This window comes from Procambarus clarkii, chromosome 50, assembly GCF_040958095.1.
Source record: "Procambarus clarkii isolate CNS0578487 chromosome 50, FALCON_Pclarkii_2.0, whole genome shotgun sequence".
In the NCBI taxonomy this organism is placed as follows: Eukaryota; Metazoa; Arthropoda; class Malacostraca; order Decapoda; family Cambaridae; genus Procambarus; species Procambarus clarkii.
Window position 1 is genome coordinate 6,758,657 of NC_091199.1, and position 26,072 is coordinate 6,784,728.

The 26,072-nt window shown below is 44.9% G+C and overlaps 1 protein-coding gene across 5 annotated transcripts; it reads right to left on the minus strand.

Moving 5' to 3' along the window:
- Nucleotides 1-2,331: 2,331 nt before the first annotated feature.
- LOC123772642 (uncharacterized) lies at nt 2,332-25,397 on the minus strand. 5 transcript variants are annotated; one of them, XM_069303401.1, is made up of 5 exons: nt 25,306-25,397; nt 16,594-16,789; nt 16,204-16,289; nt 14,401-14,473; nt 5,054-5,451 (listed from the first exon to the last, which is right to left on the minus strand). In XM_069303401.1, exons 2-5 carry the CDS (start codon nt 16,678-16,680, stop codon nt 5,368-5,370), a joined length of 330 nt encoding a protein of 109 aa, XP_069159502.1. In that variant the 5' UTR covers nt 16,681-16,789; nt 25,306-25,397; the 3' UTR covers nt 5,054-5,367. The 5 variants fall into 5 exon arrangements, 4 of the variants coding, with proteins under 4 accessions (XP_069159506.1, XP_069159504.1, XP_069159502.1 ...); XM_069303402.1 differs by lacking the exon at nt 25,306-25,397 and adding an exon at nt 17,048-17,075; XM_069303405.1 differs by lacking the exons at nt 5,054-5,451; nt 25,306-25,397 and adding an exon at nt 2,332-3,441 and having other exon boundaries at nt 16,594-17,069.
- Between the last annotated feature and the right edge of the window lie 675 nt (nt 25,398-26,072).

The window sequence follows — 26,072 nt, forward strand, 5'->3', positions numbered from 1 at the left end:
GAAGAGGAAGGAGAGGAGCCAGGCTTTCGCTTCTGACTTAAAGAGACCGGTGTCCCAGCAACTACGTACCAGGCAACGGATTCCAGTGTCTCAACAGGAGAAGCCGAACGAGAGCACACACGACGGCCGTTAGGAGAGCGATGGACATCCCACCGCCTGTCAGTGCGGGCGGGAGAGCCGATAGATGGAGGAAGAGGATGGGAAGGAGGATCGGAGGGGGACGAGGAAGAAGACACAGGAGACACGACAGACCGGGTAGAAGGAAGGGGAACCACAGACAGAGGACCAGGAGGAGGATCCTTCGGGAGAGAACCCAAAGGAACAAAGGAGGGGGCAGTGGGCGCATCAGGGTCCAAGGCCCGGAAACGGTTGTGAGTCTGAGGAAGGCGGGAAGGACGAGGAGAGGAAGAGCGCAACACACGAGCATAAGAGATATTAGCAAAAGGCGGGAGCCGGCGAACCTGGCGCCTCGCCTCAGGAAAAGATAAACGCTCCCGGTGCTTTAAGTTGAGGACGGCTGCCTCAAGCTTGTAATGGACACACGCACGGGAGAAGGTAGGATGGGCCTCACCGCAGTTGAGGCAACGAGCCTGGGGAGAAGTGCACTCCGACTTAGAGTGACCTTCACTCCCACACAAAGGACAGAGAGAGAGAGTCCCAGAGCAGCAGAGGGCACCATGCCCAAACCTCCAGCACTTGTTACAAAGTCGAGGAGAAGGAATATACTCCTGGACAGAGCACCTAGCACCAGCAAGAATGACAGAGGATGGAAGGGTCCTACCATCAAAGGTGATCTTCACAACGCGAAGGGGTTGAGGGGGACGAGTAAACGAGTCAACCTGGAGGACAGAATGGCCTTGGGCATCAGGGATATGCCGAATATCATCGTGGCAATCCTGCAGATTCCGAACCCCGGTTGCAACATGGGGTGGGAGGAGAATAGTGCCAACACTGGCATTCATCTGAACGTTCTTGGAGACCCGAACAGGGATCTCGCCAAGGCAAGATAAGGCAGCCAAGCGGGAAGCCGCATCCTGAGAAGGAGCAGCAACGACACATGTACCGAGACGAGTGGGGTTGAAAGTAACAGACGCATCCACGGAATCTACAAGATGCCGATGGAGGGAGAAATCGTCAGGAGGCGCAGAATCAAGAGGGAGGAGATCAAAGTATTTGGCCCATGAAGCAGGACCAAACAAGGCCTGATACGCATCAGCACGAGAAGGAATCGAGCGAGTGCGGTTGGGGTGCGAACGGCGTTGAGAACCCCTAGAGGGAGGGGTCAAAAGGCGCAGTAGTCACAACGAAAGACTTAGCCACACCAGGGGACGAAGTGGTCACCACTGGAGGCTCGACCCAACCACAGAGGAGGGAGGGGAGCTGGGGGAAGAAGTCAGGACGGTCAGAGGAGGAGCAAGGTCGGGGCCCAACGCAGCGGGAGCTACAGAGCCGGGTCTTCCAATACAGGCCGACTCGGGGGCTTGGTCGCCCACCCCACGAGCCAGAGAGGGTACAACGGAAACATTCAACGACAGAGACGAAAAGTGACAAATTCATCCACGAATGTGCCCCCATACCCACCATGGAGCCACAATTAGAGGCAGGACACCCAACAGGAAGCTATCGCCGATCATGCCAGGGCCCCCTAGGGGTGCGTCTTGAGTATATGCCCCACAAACGCCACCTTAAGAACCGTCAGTCCGTCGAGATCGGGTTCAGCGACGAAAGGGGGATTGACAATAAAAGGTTCCCCTCGCTCGAGACGTTGGGTACTACAGTTCTACGGGTGCAAGAGTATGCCTCCTCGAGCACCCGGGCGTCAAAATAGAAGAAGTCCAAAGAAAGAATCCAAAACAAGCAAAAGGTCAGCAGGAAACGACAAGCAGATAGGAGAAGAGGGGGGAGAAAAACGAAACATAAGGAAAAGGAAAAGCGATCCGGCACAATTGGAGAAGACAGCAGCAGGAGTGCAAGGCCAGAAAAGGACAGAGGACTGCCCAACGGAGCATCACACTCCGGCAGCCGCCCAACAAGCCCCCTCACGACGCCAACGGGCCAGATGGGGAGGGGGTGGTTAGGTTGTAAATTTCACCTAGACAGGATCAAGGCAAATGGGGGGGGGACCTATGACAATCTGCCGGCTTCCTGTCCTCGTTGAGGCCACTAGTTTTAGTGGCCCTCTTAAGTTTGGGTAGATAAATATTTGCAGTAGCAAATATTTCAATTACAAAATTAATTATTTTTTTTTTACAATTTGTTAATTGACAGACAATTACAAAAGTTAGTGTTAACTCTTATGGGTTATCACTGAAGGATCATTAAAAATAAATCAATGTTATTACAATTTATTTTGTATTTGCAGTCATCAATATTTTATATTTGAGCTATTATTTTATTGGACATTGTATTTTTAATAATGAAATTCCCAATATTCAAGGACTATGATATACAGTAAAGTACACAGCAATGTATGCTAGTGGTTGTGTAAGACTGTATCACTCACCAACCAGCATATGTACTTTAATGATCCATTGTATCGTCTTGTATATAAATAAATAAAATAAATATGTGTGTACAATATATACATATATATATGTTATACCTGATAGGCCAAGTTATCTGAGAAGCAGAAGTTTCCCGAAATTTTATTTTTCAAAACAAAATTTCCTTATGGAATGATAGTTTTACATTACATATTTGATATATTTTTTTATTCAAAATTAACATAGAAACTTGACCTTACCTATTCTAACTTAACAGTCAGTAATTCATGTTCCTAATATAATAGATTATTATTGTAAAAAAAGAACCAATCTGGAAAGAAATATTTGAAATTTACAAAAATCATTCTGCCTGTTAGGCAAATCGGACCTTGCATATTAGGCCAAGTAGTGCAGTTCTGGTTATCAGGCACAAAATATATACACATATATACGTACACACACACACAATATTCCTTTCATTTTTAGTTAACAAATTAAAATGCTACTATTAGTTTATGCAATTTGTTCATATTTCTATCTTTAAAGTAAATCTAGGGTACTTGTTTTTTCTTATAGCTGATAATGAATGTTTGTTGGGACTGATATTTCAGAAACAATTACATTAACATTTAATTATTTTTACAATGACCAGCTTTGTCTTAAAGCCGAGAATAAATTTGACAATATGAGAAATGTTCTGGATACCAAAGAACATGATGTTGACCAGACCACACACTAGAAGATGACGTTTCGGTCCATCCTGGACCATTCTCAAGTCGATTTTTAGTCAACATAAATAACTACTTTGATCATTTGTGTGGAAAGTATGATCGAGGTCGTGGAAGGTCGAGTCAGGGGGAAGACGTACCGTGCGCGCTCCGTTAAAATCGTGACATTAACCGGGATTTCTTAGGACTACTGCCATGGATTACTGATTACAGACAAAGTGCATAGTGACCTGCTGGAAAATTGAAAATAGTCATTAACAATAGAACTGTGTTAAATAGAGAATAAACGGGAGACCACGTGTGAGTCAGTGCACGAGGCTTTGTGTACATGCGTGTATGAGGAAAAAATAGTGAACGGTGATTCGTATAACAGTGAAGTAGAATGGGTATCACAACAACATACAAGTTGGAAGTGAAGGAAAATCGTGCATAGAATATTATAAATATAGAATACTAGAAATATAGAATAGCGGCAAGAGGCGGCATCAGTTGTTAGAAATCGAGTAACTGGAAACTGGTGACATCAACCTGGGACAACAAGAGGTCACCTGTACCGACCGGGGCCCAGCTTCGCTACCCTACGCTAAGTACCTGCCATAAAGTTTGAACAAAATAACATACATACTATTACAAATATACGGTATACATAATATTATAAATATTAAATATATACATATAATTTTATAAAGAGTTAAAAGGACTGACATCAATAAGTGATCCATACAGTGAACCTCAAATACAATACAATACATCAGACAATGGAGAAGTGTGGCGAGTGTTCGGGAGTACTGGGAAAACGTAACGTAGGCGTAACGTGTTGCATCTGTAACATAAGATTTCACCTGGGCTGTACAGAATTAGCTCCAGGATGCACAAAAAGGCAAGGAATTTACTGGGTTTGCAAAGATGACATTAATGTTAGAGAACATAACTAAACTGATGAAAAACATTCTCGAGTCGGATTATCATTCAAAGACAGGCTATCAGTGATATATGCGGACTGGAAAAAGACAACATTGGATAACGACCAAAACTCAGGAACAGATAATTTAGAGAACCGCAGCAGTAGTGTAGAGGAAGAGGGTATTGTGGTACAAAATAACAGCAATATTGCAGAGCCAGGTAATATAAACGATGAGAGCAACAGTGAAACAGAGTGCATAGATGAAGGAATTGGGACGAAAAACAGATGGCTCCAATAAAGAGGTAGACAAGACAGTCACAGATATAAATACCTTGAAAAACGCAAAACCGGAACACATTTGCAAATTCTACGCTAAATTAATATGCAAATATGGAAAATTAGGAGCAAAATGCCATTTTCTGCATCCTCGAAAATGCAGGAACATGTTGGAGAGGGGTACATGCCGTTTTGGAACAGGGTGTAGATACTTCCACACTAAATTATGTCAATTTTCAATTAGGGACAAAAAAGGCTACAATCTTCAGTGTCCGGAATTCCACGTGAGAGGTACACAGCGTTATAGACGGAAAGATCAATATGACACTACTGGAAATTTTTTAGAGGAAGGCAGAAACAGTAGTAAATATAAGGGAGAGGAACAGCCAGATGGAACCACTACAGGATTACAGAGGGGAACGGAGATACCCACAAGACTGGAATACAAATTATCAACAAGCACACAGGTACGACACCACACAACACCCGTCCTACTACCAAAACTGGACGAATCACTTCCAAAACAACACACCCTGAACGCAAACACAGTGGCCTCCTTACCAGAGCCTCAGATATTAACACCAAGTAAGGCTTCCAGCACTTCCACTAACACGATAACATCATTTATATTTGCCAACATCCAGGGTATAAAAACACGCAAATCCAACAAAGTTCACTTTATTGATGGTCTCCTTCATGAGGCAAATGCAGTGTTTGCAGCCCTAACAGAAACCCACACAAAGGACTACCATGATGGTGAAATATGGATCTCAGAGTACAGTCTTTTCAGATGTGATAGGAAACACCGGCTTCAAGGTGGGGTCAGCCTCTACATCAAAGACACACTCATCTGTACTGAGCTGCTAAACACCTCATATGATATAGTGGAAGTGCTGATAATCAAGAGATTCTAAATGTAGTTATTGTCCTTGTATATAAGTCACCGGAGGCAAATCCTTAGCAGTTTAAAGACCAACTAATGAAAATAGAACACTGCTTGGAAAACCTCACAAATCCAGCTCCGATCATCATCCTGCTTGGGCACTTCAACGTACGGCACCTGAAATGGAAGCACCTGGCTAATACAGTAATATCAGAAAGAATACCAGGAAGTAGTTTAAATGAACAGGCACATGCAAATGACCTGCTACGGATGTGCGACAGGTTTGCCTTAAACCAGCAAGTAAGTAATTATCAAAAGAAGGCACCAAACCGGGAAGGCTATGTAGCACCATCAAATACGCAAAATAATCAGAGGGCGCTAAATATCACCAAGGATGCCAATACGAGAACAAAAACGCATAAGGCGAAAGATATCAAAAGTATCCGAGTCACCAAGAATTCTATCGAGGGACAGGTGACCGCGAGGGGCGGTCGGAAAGCAAGACACACGCTCGTCCTGGAAGTCAGGACATTCAAGAAGGACATGCACGACCGTAAGAGGGACAATGCAACTAGGACAATAAGGAGCAGGGCAGCGCTCCATCAAGTGACCATGGGTTAAGCGAGTATGGCCAATACGCAACCTCGCCAGAGCTGTTTCCCACCGCCGGTTACGGTGGAAGGAGGACGGCCACGAGGAAACAACATTTAAGAGTACGTAGCTTGTTACCAGTAACAGACAACCAAGAAGCCTGCCAACGGGTAAGGACTGAGGAATGGATAACCGGGTAAAAGTCGGAATACGGAATGCCTTTACGAGAGATGGGACAAGAGCGGACAGCTTCCTTGGCGGCAGCATCCGCACGCTCATTTAAAGACACCAATATGGCTGGGAACCCAACAAAACTCAACCGACTTAAATTTACAGTGAACGAGAAACAGCCAATGCTGGATCTCGACAACTACTGGATGAACCGGATTAAAGGACCCGAGAGCCATGAGGGCACTACGAGAGTCAACAACAACTACAAAGGAAGACTGACAACGAGAAAGCAGGAGACGAAGAGCATAGAGAATAGCATAAAGTTCCGCTGTAAAGATGCTAGTAAGATGCTAGGAGGCAAGCGACACATAAGTGCGATCAGGAAAAACAACAGTAGCCAACACCGTCCGCTGACTTAGACCCATCGGTGAAGACAGAAACGGAGCGGGAGTGAGAAGAAAAGTGCTCGAGGAAAAGGCGTTTTAGAACCGCAGGAGGGGTAAAAGCTTTAGTGATACGGGTCAAGGATGTACAAAACCGCGGAAGAGGGACCCTCCACGGGGGCAAAGAAGGAACAACACGACTAGAAACATCAGAAATACGAACGGAAAGAGAATCCTGTAGGCGAGATAACCGGACAGAAAGAGGGAGTTGGTGAAGAGGAACAGGAACCGCAGGAGGGGTAAAAGTTAAAGCACGACAGAGGCGAGAGGAAGGATGTTGCAAGGACCGCACAAGATAGCGAAGACAGTAGCGATCACGGCGGTCCTGGAGAGACAGGAAGCCAGTGTCAACATACAAGCTAAGGATGGGAGTCGAACGAAAGGCACCAGAACTGAGGCGCAACCCAGTATGGTGCAAAGCATCAAGACGGCGAAGAGTAGAAGGAGAAGCAGACGAGTAAGCAGGGCAACCATAATCGAGCTTAAGACGGGACGAGAGAGGAATGTAAAGCAAGGAGAGTGCGCCTATCCGCTCCCCAAGAAGTATGGGACAAGACCCGAAGGAGGGTAAGGGCCTTAGAGCACTCAACACGGAGGTAAGAGATATGGGGAGACCAAGACAAACGAGTGTCAAGGAATAACCCCAAAAGCTTCGCGGAATCTTTGTATTCAAGGGGATGACCATAAAGTGACAAAGAGGGACGAAGAACAACCCGTTTCCGCGTAAAAGTCATGGTACAAGTCTTAGAAGTAGAGAACTTGAAGCCATGATCTGTGGCCCAAGACGACACGGCATCAATTGCAAGCTGAAGCCGGCGTTGAAGGAGAGGCGAATCATCACCCTGACAACAAAGGGTAAGATCATCGACATAGAGAGCAGAGAAGACACCAGAAGGAAGAGAGGAAAGAAGACCATTGAGGGCAACCAGAAAAAGAGTAGTGCTCAGAACACTACCCTGGGGCACACCTTCGTATTGCTGAAAAGAGGGAGAGAGAGCGGTACCAAGGCGCACCCGAAAGGAACGACGAGAGAGGAAGCTGTGGAGAAAGAGAGGGAGATGACCACGAAGGCCAAAAGAATGAAGTTGAGATAGGATATGATAACGCCAAGTGGTGTCGTAAGCCTTTTCCAGGTCAAAAAGGACGCCAACAACGGAGGTCTTCGCAGCAAAAGCAGTACGAATATAGACCAAGTTCACCAGGACATCTGTCGTGCTGCGGCACTTGCGGAAACCAAATTGAGAAGGGGAGAGGAGGTGATGGTGTTCCAGGAACCACATCAGACGAACGTTAACCATACGTTCAAAGAGTTTGCAGACACAACTTGTGAGAGCAATAGGGCGAAAGTCCTTAGGGGAAGTACCCAGAGACCCCGGTTTGCGAACAGGGAGGACAACGGCATCGAGCCAGTCCTCAGGGACTGACGACGACTCCCAGATCCGATTATACAGACTCAGTAAATACTGAGACGTGCTCGGAGGGAGATGGCGAAGCATCTCATAATGAATACCATCGGAGCCCGCCGCCGTAGAACCGCAGAGGGCCAGGGCAGAACGAAGTTCAGAGAGAGAGAGAAGGGATCATTATAGGGAAGCTGAAGATGAGTGCAGAAATCTAAAGGACGAGACTCAAGGACAGGTTTACGAAGAAGGAAAGATTGGGGAAGATGAAGACCAGAGCTAACAGAAGAAAAGTGGGAACCCAGTTCGGAAGCGACCTGCAACGGGTCCGCCACAAGAGTATCATGGAGGTGAAGGACCGGTGAAACATCGGGAACGAACTTACCCGCTATCTTGCGGATACGCTTCCAGATCTGGGCCAGAGGGGTTTCGGACGTAATTGTTGAGACATAAGATGCCCAACATTCACGTTTGGCTGTACGGATGGCCCTACGGGCCACCGCACTCGCTTTCCGAAAGAAAAGAAAAGAATCGGTCGTCTGCCTACGGCGGTGCCTCTTCCAGGCTGCACGCTTACAGCGGACAGCCCGAGCACAGTCCGCATTCCACCAGGCAACGCACTTCCGCGGACCCAGAGAGGAAGAGCGAGGAGTAGAGCGGAGGGCAGCGTTGAAGACAGTGTCATGAAAAAGGAGGAGAGCGCGAGAGAGAGAGGCAGAAGGGAGAGGTCAGAGAGAGCAGCACTGAGGGTAAATAGGGTCCAGTCTGCCTTAGCAAACTGCCACCTAGGGAAAGAGAGGGAAGGGCGAAAAGAGAAAAAGGAAACAAGGATGGGGAAATGATCACTTCCATGGAGGTCATCAAGAACCTGCCACGTGAAATCTAAGTAAAGAGAAGAAGAGCAGAGAGAAAGATCAAGACAAGAAAGGGTGCGAGTCCGAGAGTCCAAATGAGTGGGCTCACCAGAATTCAGAAGAGACAGGGAAGAAGAGAGGAGAAACGGCTCAAGGAGGCGACCCCGGGTATTCGTCAGAACGTCACCCCAAAGGGAATGACGACAATTGAAGTCACCCAGCAGGAGCACAGGCTCCGGCAAGGAGTCTAGGAGGTGTTTCAAATCAGGAAGAGAGAGCGGGACACTCGGGGGGAGATAAATGGAACAAACTGTGTACCATTTCCCCACAAAGATACGAGCAGCAGAACAATGGAGAGGCGAAGGAAAAAGTAAAGGAACAAAGGGAACATCAGCACGAATCAAGAGAGCAGAAGAATTAGAAGCCCCAGCAATGGCTGGGGGGGGGGGGAGAGAAAGGAATAGCCACGAAAACGACCAGGACGAGCACCAAGCATTGGCTCCTGGAGACAGACACAAAGGGGCGAAAACCGCGAAATCAGAAGTTGGAGTTCGAGGAAATTGGCGTAATAACCTCGAACGTTCCATTGAAGAATGGACAGCGACGAGAAGAGAAAGGACAAAACCAGAGAACAAGGAAGAAACCAAGGCGAAAGAGCAACAGAGCACGTTAAAGAATATCAGGGTCGGGATCAGGGTCAGCAAAGTCAGGATTAGGGGGCATGGGTAAACTGAGCAAAGACGGAGGGAAGGAAACGGGAGAACAGATCATAGGGGGGCGGGCGGGGTCAGGAGGAGGAGGAGGAGGAAGAGGAGGAGACAACGGAGAGGAGCAGTCAAGGACAGCAGCAGGAAGAGGGGGAGTAGAAAGAGGGGAGCGCACCCCAGCAAGAGCAGCAACCGAAAGGGAAGCAGGGGCCAAAGAAACCTCCATAGCAGGAACAGGGGGCGCAAGCACTGAAACGGGAGGGGAAGGAGCAACAGAACCAGACGTAGGAGCTGAGGAAGAAAGCGAAGCCTTCTTACCCGCCGGGGAAGAGGAAGGAGAGGAGCCAGGCTTACGCTTCTGACAAAGAGACCGGTGTCCCAGCAACTACGTACCGGGCAACGGATTCCAGTGTCTCAACAGGAGAAGCCGAACGAGAGCACACACGACGGCCGCTAGGAGAGCGATGGACATCCGCCCGCACCGACAGGCGGTGGGGAGAGCCGATAGATGGAGGAAGAGGATGGGAAGGAGGATCGGAGGGGGACGAGGAAGAAGACACAGGAGACATGACAGACCGGGTAGAAGGAAGGGGAACCCCGGACAGAGGACCAGGAGGATCCTTCGGGAGAGAACCCAAAGGAACAGAGGAGGGGGCAGTGGGCGCATCAGGGTCCAAGGCCCGGAAACGGTTGTGAGTCTGAGGAAGGCGGGAAGAACGAGGAGAGGAAGAGCGCAACACGCGAGCATAAGAGATATTAGCATAAGGCGGGAGCCGGCGAACCTGGCGTCTCGCCTCAGGAAAAGATAAACGCTCCCGGTGCTTCAAGTTGAGGACGGCTGCCTCAAGCTTGTAATGGACACACGCACGGGAGAAGGTAGGATGGGCCTCACCGCAGTTGAGGCAACGAGCCTGGGGAGAAGTGCACTCCGACTTGGTGACCTTCGCCACCACACAAAGGACAGAGAGACAGTCCCGGAGCAGCGGAGGGCACCATGCCCAAACCTCCAGCACTTGTTGCAGAGCCGAGGAGAAGGAATGTACTCTTGGACAGAGCACCTGGCACCAGCAAGAATGACAGAGGGTGGAAGGGTCCTACCATCAAAGGTAATCTTCACAACCCGGAGGGGTTGACGGCGACTACCACGAGGGGGACGAGTAAACGTGTCCACCTGGAGAATAGAATGGCCCTGGGCAGCGAGGATATGTCGAATATCGTCGTGGCAGTCGCGCAGGTCCCGAACACCGGTCGCAACATGGGGCGGGAGCAAAATAGTGCCAACACTGGCATTCAACTGAGCGTTCTTCGAGACCCCGAACAGGGGTCTCGCCAAGGCAGGATAAGGCAGCCAAGCGGGAAGCAGCATCCTGAGAAGGAGCAGCAACGACACGTGTACCGAGACGAGTGGGGTTGAAAGTAATGGAGGCATCCACGGAATCAACGAGATGTCGATGGAGGGAGAAATCGTCAGGAGGCGCAGAATCAAGAGGGAGGAGATCAAAATATTTGGCCCACGACGCGGGACCAAACAAGGCTTGATAGGTAGCAGAACTGGAAGGAATCGAGCGAGGGCGGCCGTGACGAGGACGGCGGTGAGAACCCCCAGAGAGAGGGGTTAAAAGCAGTCTCCGTGGTGTAGTGGTAAGACACTCGCCTGGCGTTCCGCGAGCGCTATGTCATGGGTTCGTATCCTGGCCGGGGAGGATTTACTGGGCGCAAATCCTTAACTGTAGCCTCTGTTTAACGCAACAGTAAAATGTGTACTTGGATGAAAAAACGATTCTTCGCGGCAGGGGATCGTATTCCAGGGACCATAGGATTAAGGACTTGCCCGAAACGCTACGCATACTAGTGGCTGTACAAGAATGTAACAACTCTTGTATATATCTCAAAAAAAAGGCGCAGTAGTTACAACTAGAGAAGGAGCCGCGCCAGGGGGACGAGGTAGTCACCACTGGGGGCTTGGGGCTCGACCCAACCACAGAGGAGGGAGGGGAGCCAGGGGAAGGAGTCAGAGAGGCCAAAGGAGGAGCAAGGTCGGGGCCCAATGCAGCGGAGGCTACAGAGCCCGGTCTTCCAATACGGACCGACTCGGGGGCTTGGTCGCCCACCCCATGAGCCTGAGAAGGTACACCAGAAGCAGCCGAAACAGGGGTTATCATCATGACGAAAAAAGAATTCATTCACGAATGTGCCCCCACACCCACCATGGAGCCACAATTAGAGGCAGGACACCCAACAAGAAGCTATCGCCGATCTTGCCGGGGCCTCCTAGGGGTGCGTCGTGAGTATACGCCCCACAAACGTCACCTTAAGAAACCGACAGTCCGTCGAGATCGGGTTCAGTGACGAAAGGGGGATTGACAATAAAAGGTTCCCTTCGCTCTCGACGTCGGGTACTACAGTTCTACGGGTGCAAGAGTATGCCTCCTCAAGCACCCGGGCGTCAAAATAAAAGAAGTCCAAGGGAAGAACCAGAACGAGCAAAAGGTCGGCAGGAAACGGCAAGCAGATAGGAGAAGAGGGGGGAGAAAAACGAAAAAGAAGGAAAAGGAAAAGATGCCCAGTAGAATTGGAGGACGGCAGCAGGAGCACAAGGCTAGAAAGGACAGAGGACTGTCCCAAGGAGCATCACACTCCGGCAGCCGTCCACTAAGCCCCCACACGGCGACAACGAGCTGAGTGGGGAGGGGGAGGCAGAGGCAAAAAAATTACAGACCGATAGCACTAACATCGCACATCATAAAAATTGAGAGAGTACTAAGAAGTAAGATCACAAAATACATGGAATCACAGCATCTCCATAACCCCGGACAACATGGTTTCAGAACAGGGCGCTCTTGCCTGTCGCAGTTGCTGGACCACTATGATATGGCATTAGATGCTATTGAAGACAGACAAAACGCTGATGTAATTTACACAGATTTCGCAAAAGCTTTTGATAAATGTGACCATGGTGTTATTGCACATAAAATGCGTTCAAAAGGAATTACCGGAAAAATAGGCAGATGGATCTACAATTTCCTGACCAACAGAACCCAATGTGTAATAGTCAACAAAATAAAATCCAGCCCATCAACCGTGAAGAGCTCAGTCCCCCAGGGACAGGTGCTTGCTCCAGTACTTTTTCTCATCCTCATATCGGACATAGACTAGAACACAACCTATAGCACTGTATCATCCTTTGCAGATGACACTAGGATCTTCATGAGAGTAGGCAACAGAGGACACGGCAAACTTCCAGTCAGATGTAGATCAGGTCTTTCTATGGGCTACAGAAAATAATATGGTGTTTAACGAAGATAAGTTCAAGCTCATGCGCTATGGAAAAAATTAAAATATATAAACAGAAACCACGTACAAAACCCAGGCAAATCATAACATAGAACGAAAAGGCAATGTAAAGGATCTGGGTGTACTCATGTCGGAAGACCTTACCTTTAAAGAACACAATAAAGTAGCCGTCACAACTGCAAGAAAAATGACAGGTTGGATAACAAGAACTTTTCACACTAGAGATGCTATACCGATGATACTTTTCAAAACACTTGTGCTCTCTAGAGTGGAGTACTGCTGCACAATGACAGCCCCTTTCAAAGCTAGAGAAATTGCTGACCTGGAGAGCGTGCAGAGATCCTTTACTGCTAGAATCCACTCAGTAAAACATCTAAACTATTGGGACCGACTAAAGAGCCTAAAACTGTACTCCCTTGAGCGCAGGCGGGAGAGGTACATAATAATTTACACGTGGAAAATATTAGAGGGGCTGGTCCCAAACCTGCACACAGAAATAACATCACACGAGACCAGAAGACATGGCAGGATGTGCAGAATACCCCCGTTGAAAAGCAGAGGTGCAACAGGTACTCTTAGAGAGAATCATCAACATCAGAGGCCCGAGACTGTTCAACACGCTTCCACTACACATAAGGGGCATAACTGGCCGACCCCTCACAGTGTTCAAGAGAACTGGATAAGCACCTCCAAAGGATACCTGATCAACCAGGCTGTGACTCATACGTCAGGCTGCGAGCAGCCCCGTCCAACAGCCTGGTTGATCAGTCCGGCAACCAGGAGGCCTGGTCGACGACCGGGCCGCGGGGACGCTAAGCCCCGGAAGCACCTCAAGGTAAGGTAGGCTCAGGAATCTGTACACCTGTTGATTGACGGTTGAGAGGCGGGACCAAAGAGCCAGAGCTCAACCCCCGCAAACACAACTAGGTGAGTACCTCGACTCATTTTACCTAAAATTATGCAACCTCACCAGCTCACTACAGCTAAACCACAAGAGCTAGAGACTTTAATTGGATTTTTGTATATCCTGAAAGCTAATTAACAATGTCATAAGAAAAACAAAAATCGGAACTATTTTTTTTCTTGAGCACATGGGGAGTATGTCAGGTATTAACAGTTAGCAGCTTAAAGGTTTTAATGAGGAGGTCGGTAGACTTCTTTGTTTACTGTATATAATATGATTAGGTCTGTTTTGGTTAGGAGTTGTGCTTTGTGCTCCTTCACGAATTATTTCTTTTATTATTCTTTTCTCTTTATGTTCACTGTGCATAGTTGGTTTGTAATGATATTATTGGAGGTGTTATGGTTTCTGTTCTAGGTTCAGGATTGTACCTGGTCCAGGTGTCATCTTATGTCGCGTTTATTTCTTTGTTGCTATATCCATTGTTCACCAACACTTCAGTTAACTTTCAAACTCCCTACTGACGTTGCTCCATTCTGAGCAGTGGGTAAGGGACTCGACGAATATAAGTGTTTAGAACACTGGCTTTGTGTCTTTGGAAGCACTCACTCCTACTGTTTAGGCATAATCCTAAAGGCTTAGTATATACGCTACTGCTTAGAGATGCTCCTGTTAAATTATGTGTTTATTTGTCTACTTATACTGAATCCTTTTAAAGTGTGTCCTTATCTGTCATTTGCATCAAACCTCATCCCTCCCACTTACCTGTTTGGCAGCGAGTTCTGCTGATCGTGGATTGCCGTTACGTAGCTCATTTAGCTTCATAATAGTTGGATGGCTGAAATAAAAAGGCTTCAATTAAACAGAGCAGAAATTTATGAGAATGATGTTCAGAAATACCAAATAGTTATTTTATCTGCAGAAAACAATGTCTTACAGACAGGGTACAAAAAAATTGAATGTAATGAAACATTTTCTGGGCGAGAGCCAGAGGCTCCCTGGAGCTATCCAGGCTGATATGGATGTATTAGATTCTGGCATCAGTCAGTGTTAATGGAGTTCTACTGAATTGCAATCTCAGCAAATGAAAATTTTTTGACCATTTTTGCTGTGATCGCCAACATGGAATTTAGAAAAAGTTGATCTTCTGCTGACCTCTTGCTAAATCTCTCCACTAAGTGACATTAGACACTGGATGAATCATAGATCAGCAGTATTGTTGATCTAAATATAGCAGGTGCATTTGAGTGGGTCTGGATTAGTATGAAAGCATCACACAGTAGCCCCTATCAGTCACCATTCTGCAATATAAAAAAAACCATGCTTTCCACATCACTTGTAATACAGGAAATATGGAGTGGATTAACAGGAATGAGAGAGGACCAAGTCAGAGGGAGAGCCGAGGGTCAAGGAAGTCTATGCCCAGGAAGCTATGCCCTATGCTTCCTATGCCAAGGAAGCCCACACCCCATCCCCAAGACATTTCAATCTTTTTGACCCAAAAAATTTCTTAGGCTATTGAAATCAGCTTTTCGAAAATCAGGCACTTTTAACAGAATTTTCTCCTACAGATCTATTCCATTCTATGCTAAATCTGATTTCTTTATGATCACTGTTCCCTAGCTCACTCCCTATTCCCATGTACTTAATTTGTGTTTCCCTGTTAGTTAACACAATCTAAAATATTTCCCCGCGTTGGTTCCTTACTGTGTTGCGTAAGAAAGCAATCAATTAATTCTAGAAAATCTTCTGCTTCATTATTCCCTGTTTTGTTCACCCAGTTTATTCCACTAAAATTAAAGTCACCTATGACAAATACTGTTAGATCTAGATGCTCTAGATATTTCATCCCATAGATGCTTTGCTTCTATTCTGTCTAAAGTTTGGTGGCCAATATATAACTCCTATTATAATATTTGTTTTCGTTTAATTGTATCCAAATAGTTTTGTGGGGCTCAGTTTTGATTTCCTCTTTGAGACTACATTTCAAATTGTCCTTAACATATATGGCTACTCCCCCTCCTCGTCTAATATATCTGAAATAGTTTAAATCCATTTATTTGATATTCGGCCAATAGTTCTCTATTTTAACTTTATAATTATAACTTTTTAATTTTTTTATACTAGCAAAACACATTTTCAACCTCTGACGAGTCCTACTTTTATATACAATTCATTCAAACCGCAACCATGACAAACCACACCCAACCAACCTCAAAACTAACCGTTTCTTATACATACAATTGCAGTGCTAAACGCAATTTTTTCCCTCCTCGGGGTTTAGTCATCCCGCAAATTTAACCCCCTCAGTCTCATTTCCTGTTACACTTCTGCCTAGCCAACATTAACTGCTAAACAACTACCTACTAATACCTATATCACCACACATTCCCGCTTACTTCTCCAGGGACATCTCTTCCTAGTACACAATTCTCATAACACTACAAAATCAACTCAACACCAATATACTTACTGCTACACACGACAACCAACACCTTTAGACTAGTAACGTGGCCCAACCTCCAACCTATCCCCACGATTCTTCTACAAGACTAGTCACACACTTACTGCAAAGTCTTCACGAATAGGGCAGTTGAAGCGTCTCCGTGTTCTTCCAGACAGCCCAGGGGTCCTGCCAATCTGTCCGCTATTACCTGCAACAAGGCAACGTCATGTTATCAATATAAATTATTAAATCATGCCTATACCATACCTTTAATTGCAACATGTACTTTCACTAAACTTATTTCATGCTCCCAATTTTTAATGCCACTTAAAAGCATAGATCCCACCTAGAGAGTCAACGAGTTTTGCAGCTGTTACTTGTGGCCTCGACACACTGAGCACCTAATACTATTAACCACTTCAGTCTCACTTTACTACGCTATCCTATTACAATATTACCACGCCTCTAAACTTACACTAGACATTCAATAACTACTTGCCTTAAACTCATACCGCCATCATAGATGCTAACTCACGCAGCACATCTTGCCAAACCGGGACATCTGCCACCACCTTCTGCTCGCCACTGACTTGATTCATCGGTCCACCACAACCTTATTCTCTCCTCCACATTCCTAAATCACCAGTCGGCTCATTTCACGCGATTGCCTCGTCTTCCCACCATTTCTTCATTCACTTAACAATAACGCTGAAAAACAAACATTACAATTCACTACACATTTATAAATCTCTTACTGATTACAGGTCACCACTAAAATAGCTGCCTATAGATGTATAATCCCCAAAGAGGGTATATACGGCTGCTGTAAAATATATATTTTTGACCCTATGTATTGGCGTTTTGCGGGTGTACAATATGAGTGTAAGCTAGGGGATCTGTCAGCCCTAGCGACCCCAAAGGGTAACGGGGTACCAGCTCAGAGTAACATCACGCCCTAACACTAACTTGTACACCACAACTATGACAATACTGGGGTAAAAACGTTACGTCGAGCCTCACCCACCAAGTCGACTCAACAGCCAATCACGTTTCGATTTTTCCCCACCAAGTCGACTCAACAGCCAATCACGTTTCGATTTTTCAATTGACGTCACTTCTCGCAACCTCTACTCTCATTGGTCGGCTCAACCTAATTGGATACTCTAGTGATTCATAACAATTATTTTGTGAAACTTAAATATATACACCCAAATGTATACCCAATATATGACAAACATACACATAACAAATGTATGAAATACAATGTTTAACTTTACACTCACAAATGATGACTTTGGAGTACTTATTATTACATCAGTATTATTAAATAAATAAAAATAGTTATTCAAGCTGTAAGTACAGTACAACACAGTACAGTATAGTATAGTACAGTACACTTCCGTACGCTACGATACATTACACTACTATACATTACAGTACTCTAGAATAAAGTTCCGTTCGGTACAATACAGTACAGTACTATACATAACAATAAAATGCAGTACCGTACCATACAGAACGGCTAAGGGCACAGTACTCTACAGTACAATAGAAAACAATACAGTACCGTATAGTACAGTACACTACAGTCAACTGCAGTACAGTACACTACAGTCAACTGCAGTACAGTACACTACAGTCAACTGCAGTACAGTACACTACAGTCAACTGCAGTACAGTACGCTACATAACAGTACAGTACACTACAGTATAGTACCGTACAATACTCTAAAGTACAGTACAGGATACAGTACAGTATTGTACACTACAATCAAGGATACAGTACAGTTCAATACACTACAGTACATTAATGTACGGTACACTAAAATAAAATATAATACACTACAGTAAAGTAATCTACACTACAGTATACAAGAGTACAGTACGGTATAGTACGCTCTACTACTGTACACGATACATTTCACTACACTCCAGTTCACTACAAAAGAGTACAGTACAATACACTACAGTATCCTATAGTATAATACTCTACAGCATACTTGAGTAAAGGCTACAGTACACTACAATACCGTACAATACAGTCATATACAGTTCAGTCATGTACAATACAGTATTCTACAGACTACAGTCCAGGGTAAAGTTCAGTACACTACAATGCACTACAATACAATATAGTCCAGTAACGTAAATACAGTACAATACAATTACGTACAGTACAGTACACGGTACAGTATAGTAGATGGTACAGTACAGTACAGTATACTACTGTACTCTACTGAACACTGCAAAACAGTATTGTACAGTGCAGTACAGTACACTACATTATTGCATAGTATACTACAGTACCGTACAGTGCAATCCACTACAGTACTGTATACTACGCAAAAGTACAGTACCCTACAGTACACTATGGTACACAATAAAACTGTGTAATGCAGTGCAGTACACTACAATGCACTACAGTACACTATAGGACACAACAGTACACTACCGTACAATCACACTTCGTTACTTGCCTTTCAAATGTACCAACGGCATCACCATTACAATTTTGTCTACTTAAATAACTGTCTCTTGATTGTAACAACGCGTAATCAGCACAAATTTCACCTCAGATGGGGAGACAGGAGATTGCTGCAATGGCGGTGTTTGGCAACTGACGCTCTAGTATCACTAACGACCATTCTTATTGCAGTATTACCTTTCCAACCGTTTATTATACTCTCGAAACAACACCGATGTATATTTATATACGTGATTTAAGCCATACATGCACACTGCCACTAGTAATAACGAATATTTAACATGCACTCAAATAGTGTTTTACACATTTATGCAAAGTCATCACTCATTTTGAATAATCAAGATCTTGTGTGTTACACTTTATTCATTTGAACTCTTGTGAGTCTTTTTTAGAGATTGACGCTATATTATGGTATGTTAAGCTAAGCTAAGCAACCTAGCCTACACTGGACTAGGCTACGGTAAGCTAGGTAAGGTTAGATACAGTACCGTAAAATACACGGTACAATACACTACATTCCAGTACAAATCATTATAGTACACTACCCTACAATACAGTACACTACCGTTCAATACAGTATAGTACAATACACTATACGACAGTGCAGTAGAGCCTACAGTACAAGATACAATACACTACACTACCGTTCAATAGAGTATAGTACAATACACTATAGGACAATGCAGTACAGTACAGTAGAGCCTACAGTACAGGATACAATACACTACATTTCAGTACAAGGTGCAGTACATTACACAACAGTAAAGTATAGTATAGTGCAGCAGAGTGCACACCAGTACAGTATAATACATTAAAGAAAAGTGAACTACAACACAAAGTATTGTACTGTATTGTACATACAAGTACACTGGAACATTTTCTACTAGAAATTCACGTAAAAATCCTAACCCAGGAGAGGATGGGTTCAGTATCCCTAACTTGGTGTGGCATTTCTGCGAAAACTGCTGCTTGGTTGTTCACCGCTCGTTAGAGTTAAGGGGAATGGCATCGTTACACACTCTCGCGTCTCATTAGATGGGGGAGGCTAGCAGGAAAACTGTTTCGCCTACGACTGACAGCCTTGGACGAGATCCCCACAAAGGCAACAAACTATGCCTATTGTCCCAGTAACAGCATTTATTCCAGTTAGAGAATTGTTTCTCTAGGTCCCTCAGCACTGATGTCTAGCCCCCACGAGACGGCTACCGGAAGACGAGATCACCTGAGACCCGAGATGACGGACTGAAGCCCATCTCACCTGACCCCCGTGCACCTCGTCCTCCGGATGAAACTGCCTAAACAAGTTAGGCACCCGGAGAATTGCAGAGGGCACCCAGCAACAACGGTCTCTCATACCTAAATAACATTGTTCTGCAGATTTCCTGTGGCCTGTGGGTGCTTGTTTAGACCTGTGGGTGCTTGTTTAGACCTGTGGGTGCTTGTGCAGACCGGTGGGTGCTTGTGCAGACCGGTGGGTGCTTGTGCAGACCTGTGGGTGCTTGTGCAGACCGGTGGGTGCTTGTTCAGACCTGTGGGTGCTTGTTCAGACCTGTGGGTGCTTGTTCAGACCTGTGGGTGCTTGTGCAGACCTGTGGGTGCTTGTGCAGACCTGTGGGTGCTTGTGCAGACCTGTGGGTGCTTGTGCAGACCTGTGGGTGCTTGTGCAGACCTGTGGGCGCTTGTGCAGACCTGTGGGTGCTTGTGCAGACCTGTGGGTGCTTGTGCAGACCTGTGGGTGCTTGTGCAGACCTGTGGGTGCTTGTTCAGACCTGTGGGTGCTTGTGCAGACCTGTGGGTGCTTGTTTAGACCTGTGGGTGCTTGTGCAGACCTGTGGGTGCTTGTTTAGACCTGTGGGTGCTTGTGCAGACCTGTGGGTGCTTGTGCAGACCTGTGGGTGCTTGTGCAGACCTGTGGGTGCTTGTGCAGACCTGTGGGTGCTTGTTCAGACCTGTGGGTGCTTGTTTACACCGGTGGGTGCTTGTTCAGACCTGTGGGTGCTTGTTTAGATTAGTGGGTGCTTGTTTAGATTAGTGGGTGCTTGTTTAGACCTGTGGGTGCTTGTTTACACCGGTGGGTGCTTGTTCAGACCTGTGGGTGCTTGTTTAGGCTAGTGGGTGCTTGTTTAGACCTGTGGGTGCTTGTTTACACCGGTGGGTGCTTGTTCAGACCTGTGGGTACTTGTTTAGACTAGTGGGTGCTTGTTTAGACCTGTGGGTGCTTGTTCAGACCTGTGGGTGCTTGTTTAGACCTGTGGGTGCTTGTTCAGACCTGTGGGTGCTTGTTCAGACCTGTGGGTGCTTGTTTAGACCTGTGGGTGCTTGTTCAGACCTGTGGGTGCTTGTTCAGACCTGTGGGTGCTTGTTTAGACCTGTGGGTGTTTGTTTAGATCTGAGGGTTCTTGTTTAGACCTGTGGATGCGCAGTTTGAAATTCCGACTTTTTATACCGAAAATATGCCAATTACTGAAAGCGGCGGTGGGTCACATTTTGCCCAAACCCCCCTGCAGTTTTCAAAATATCCCAAACATCCCAAATCCGATACCCGAGCCATATTTTGTAGCCCAATTCTGGCTCTCTGCACCTATTCGCAGTTTGAAATTCCGACTTTTTATACCAAAAATATGCCAATTACTGAAAGCGGCGGTGGGTCACATTTTGCCCAAACCCCCCTGCAGTTTACAAAATACCCCAAACATCCCAAATCCGATACCTGAGCAATATTTTGTAGCCCAATTCTGGCTCTCTGCACGTATTCGCAGTTTGAAATTCCGACTTTTTATATCGAAAATATACCAATTACTGAAAGCGGCGGTGGGTCACATTTTGCCCAGACCCCCCTGCAGTTTTCAAAATATCCCAAACATCCCAAATCCGATACCTGTGCCATATTTTGAAGCCAAATTCTGGCCCTCTGCACGTATTCGCATTTTTAAATTCCGACTTTTTATACCGAAAATATGCCAATTACTGAAAGCGGCGGTGGGTCACATTTTGGCCAAACCCCCCTGCAGTTTTCAAAATATCCCAAACATCCCAAATCCGATACCTGGAAATCCTACTAAAAATCTCCTAGAAATCCTACTGGGAATCCTACTAGAAAACTACTAGAAATCCTACTGGGAATTCCCCTTTAAATCCCATAGGAATTCCTCTAGAAAATCCCCTATAAATTCCCGTAGAATTTCCACAACATGTCCTACTTGAAATCACCTAAAAGGCATCAATCATGCAACATCCTCATCCCAAATGTGGAATAAAATTAAAAAGATTTCTCGTCCTAGCAGTCGTCAACTTGATCACCATTCACCTGTAGACTATGCCGACATGCTGCTTCAGCAATATGCAAGCACTGCTAGTATAAGCAGCCTGCCCCTAGATGTGCAAAACTATCTGGCTAGTACTAAAATAAATCGTAACTTCAATATTGAAATTGCCTGTAGTGAAATAGGGCCTGATGATAACTATGGCATAACCCCCTTTGAAATTAAAAATGCACTCAAGAAAGGTAAGGCTACCTCTCCTGGAGAGGATGGCATCACATACAACACCATGAGAGTACTTGCTGAGCTGCCAAATAGCCCTTTGCTAGAATTGTTTAATCAAAGTCTAAGGCAGGGTGTTTTACCTGACCGCTGGACACAGGGACTCATAATACCCATACCCAAGCCTAATTCACAAAAATTTAGACCCATTTCTCTGACGTCGTGCATGTGCAAAGTTCTTGAGAGAATTATTCTCGACAGACTAATGTTTCAAATCAAGCCCCACCTTGCCCCTAACCTGTATGGTTTCCTTCCTGGAAGAAGCACACAAACTTGCTTTGCTGAGTATTTTATCAGAGGGGGACCAAACTCTCAGGCGGCATTTATTGATCTCCAAACTGCTTTTGATACAGCAAACAAAGAAATAATCCTAGAACAGCTAGCCTCTTTTGGAGTTAAGGGAAGACTGTTGACATGGCTCAGGGGGTACCTGAGTAACAGAACCGCCTCAGTCCTTTTCAAGGGGGTCAAAAGTAAACTCTGTGCACCCTTTGAGTTGGGTACACCCCAGGGTGGAGTGCTAAGTCCCACACTGTTCAATGTTCTGATGCACAAATTAACAATTGATATTCCCACACTACCTGACGAAGCCGTTATTTGTTATGCCGATGATATATGCATTGTTGCAAATTCCCAAACTAGACTGCAAGCTCTACTTGATTCATTCGCTGCTAAAAGCATTGAATGTGGTCTTGTTATCTCTATAACTAAATCCAGAGTTCTCCATCCCAAAGAGAAAACTCATGTCCCTATAGCTTTCAAGGTCAACAGCCAGAACATTGAAACGTGTGGGCAGCACAAATACCTTGGAGTTGGTATTAACAGTGACATTGTAAATGATCTACACCGTAGGTTAAAAGAAAGACTAAAACCATTGAGAACACTTACTGGTAAGAATATTGGTATCAATATTAAATATGCTAGACTATTCTATATGATGTTTGTTAGATCTCTCGTTGATTATAATGCTCTGCACTTAATTAATTTCCCCTCCTCTGTGTTGGACAAACTTGAAGTAATACAGAACGAGGCCATGAGGATAATTCTTGGTGCCCCAAGATGCACAAGAATCATCAACATGAGGGAAGAACTGAAGTTTCCAACCATACTAGAGAGAATAATGCAAGTTAACACTACCTTCTGTCTTAAAGTCATGAGAGATCCTACATCTCCTACATTGCTCAGAGACAAATTATTTAGTGCTGTTAACACCCTTTTGACTGGTGCCGACATACCAACTCACTCCTTTTATGATAATTGGCTGAGAAACAATGCTTACAATCTCATTAAACTTAACATTCCTTTTAAGTGCAATCTACCAGTCTCTGATATTCCTCTTTATCTGTACCCCACCATTCAAGTATCATACACACCTGTCACCAAGAAAGATAATGAGAATCTTGCTCTACTCAAAGCTGTCACTCTTGAAACAATTGCCTCCTCCATCGAGAGTCTAAGATCTCACGAGCACTGTGTCTACACCGACGGCTCAGTCCAGTCTTCTACTGGACGGACTGCACCGGCATGTAGGTTCTATAGAAATAATATTTGCACAAAGTCTGTCAGTGTCAGGCTAAACAACTGGCTGACCTCCACACAAGCAGAACTAGCAGCATTACATTTAGCAACCAGCACATTAAAAAATATTGGAGGAGGAATAATATTCTGCGATTCAAAGTCTGCTCTTCAAGCAATCGAAAACTTCTCTTGGAAGATCGACAGCAAGAACCTCATACTCCCAATTATAAATGACCTAATTGATGCACAGAGTAAAGCGTCTCGAATCTCCTTTGTATGGATACCTTCACACATAAATATAACCCATCATAATGAGACAGACATTGCAGCCAAATTAGCGTGTAACAAGTTTGAAGTTGAATTAGATCTAGGTATCCCCATCTCTGCTGTCAAAACTGTATTGGTCCAAACATTCAGATCTGATAGGAAAGAACTTACTGACTCCCAACGACCTGAAAGTACTAGTATAAAAAGCTATGATTTGTTCAGATCTGAAACCTACATCTATGGACAGCACAAAACGTCCACTAGACTGTGCGACACAGTGGTTGCAAGGATCAGGTTGGGTTACCGTTACCTGTGGCAGGTGGCTGCAGGTGACGGGTCTCCCAATCCTGAGCACTCCAGTTGCAAACTCTGTGAGCAGGAACTACGGCATGATCTCCCGCACTACATCACTGAATGCCCAATTATTAGACCTTTCAGACCAGTTGGCATGAGGTACCTGGAGCTTTGCAATTACTTTATTCACTCTCGTATTCTTGAAGATATCCTCACAGTATACCCAAAATTTGCCTGTGCAGGCTATTAAACACATGACTCTGTATGACTAACCATCCTGCGAGATGGGGACTTGTATTACCACTGCTACCTTATTCAATCTTGTGTTGTTGATATCCTCAAAATGCATCCGGAGTCTGCCAGTGTAGACCGCTAATCACATGCCTCTGTATGACTAACCATCCTGTGTGATGGGGATTTTATAGCATCACCTAGTTAGCTTTTTTGACACACTGTACTCCACTTCATATAGTCTAGGGTAGCTGCACTAATGCAGATGTACCTCATAACTTAATAAAAAAAAAAAAAAAAAAAATCACCTAAAAATCCCACTAGAAATCCCCTAGAAATCCTACTAGAAATCATACTAGAATTCTACTAGAAATTCCCATAGAAATCCCCTAGAAATTTCCTTAGAAATTTCCCTAGGAATTCCCTACAGTTTCCCCTAGACATCTCCTAGAAATTTCCCCCTGGAATTTCCCCTGGAAATTCTCCTGGAATTTCTACTAGAAATTCCCTTATAAATATTGTAAATTCCGCTAGAAATCCTACTAGAAATTCCCCTAGAAATCCTACTAAAAATTCGTTAGAAATCCTACTGGGAATCAAACTAAAAAAACTACTAGAAATCCAACTATAAATCCTACTAGGAATTCCCCTAGAAATTCCCCTAGAAATTCCCCTAGAAATCCCGAGAAATGTTGATTTTCGTATTTACTGTTAGTTGAATATTCTTTAGCGTAATAACGCCCTAATTTGACGTTAGAGGATGGGAGTGTTGGCGGCCGCTGTAACCCTGGGAAAGAAGGCTTGCCACATTTCACTGGTATTTAACGTCAAATTCCTTTGTTCCCTTTCAAATGTAGCAAGTGCATGAACAGGGATGGTATACGTACCTTTGGCTGAATGTACCTTAGCGTAATTACGCCTAAGTTTGACGTTAAATGTGTATGGGAGGAGGAAACAGTGGCCTGGCCGGCCGCCACCGTGGGAGGGGAGGCAGTAAAGAAGGAGTTGCCAGATATGACTTATCATCGCCTGCAATTTTACGTCAAATTCGTTTCCATCAATTTTAAATGTAGAAAATATAACACTGACGATTTATCTACCTAATTAACCCTTGGTTGAATGTCTCTTGCGTAAAAACGCCCAAATTTCACGCGAAATGAGGTGGCAGAGGCTTGCTGCAATGGTGGTATTTGGCAACACAGACCCGAACGATCGTTTGACAATTTGAATGCTTGCTATTGCTTAGTTAACGTTGTAATTCTTTATTTACCTCTCTAAACATCACGAACGTTTATTTATATACTTGATTTCAGCAATGGATGCACCCTGCAACGTATATTGAGTAATAAACTTAACATAAAATTGATTAGTATTTTATACATAAACGCGATGTCATCAGTCGCTTTCAATAATAAAGATCTTAAATTTTTTTTATTTTGAGATTTTATTCTCAAGTTATTTTGGAGAAAATGTCTCTTGTGTTCTCTGTTCTATGTATTATGATCTCTGTTCTGTTCTGTTCTTTGTTCATTTGTTCGTTCTGTGTTCTGTTCTCCATTGTATGTTTTGTTCTCCGTTTTGTGTTCTGTTCTCTGTTCGGTTCCTTGTTCTGTGCTGTTCTCAGTTCTTTTTTCTGTTCTATGTTCTCTGTTCT

Coding starts and splice junctions, on each gene's coding strand:
- LOC123772642 (XM_069303401.1), bottom strand. CDS start 16,680: ATGAATCAAGTCAGTGGCGAGCAGAAGGTGGTGGCAGATGTCCCGGTT. Junction 16,290..16,593: donor AGTTAGCATCTATGATGGCG/GTATGAGTTTAA, acceptor GCCTTGTTGCAG/GTAATAGCGGACAGATTGGC. Junction 14,474..16,203: donor CTATTCGTGAAGACTTTGCA/GTAAGTGTGTGA, acceptor TTTTTATTTCAG/CCATCCAACTATTATGAAGC.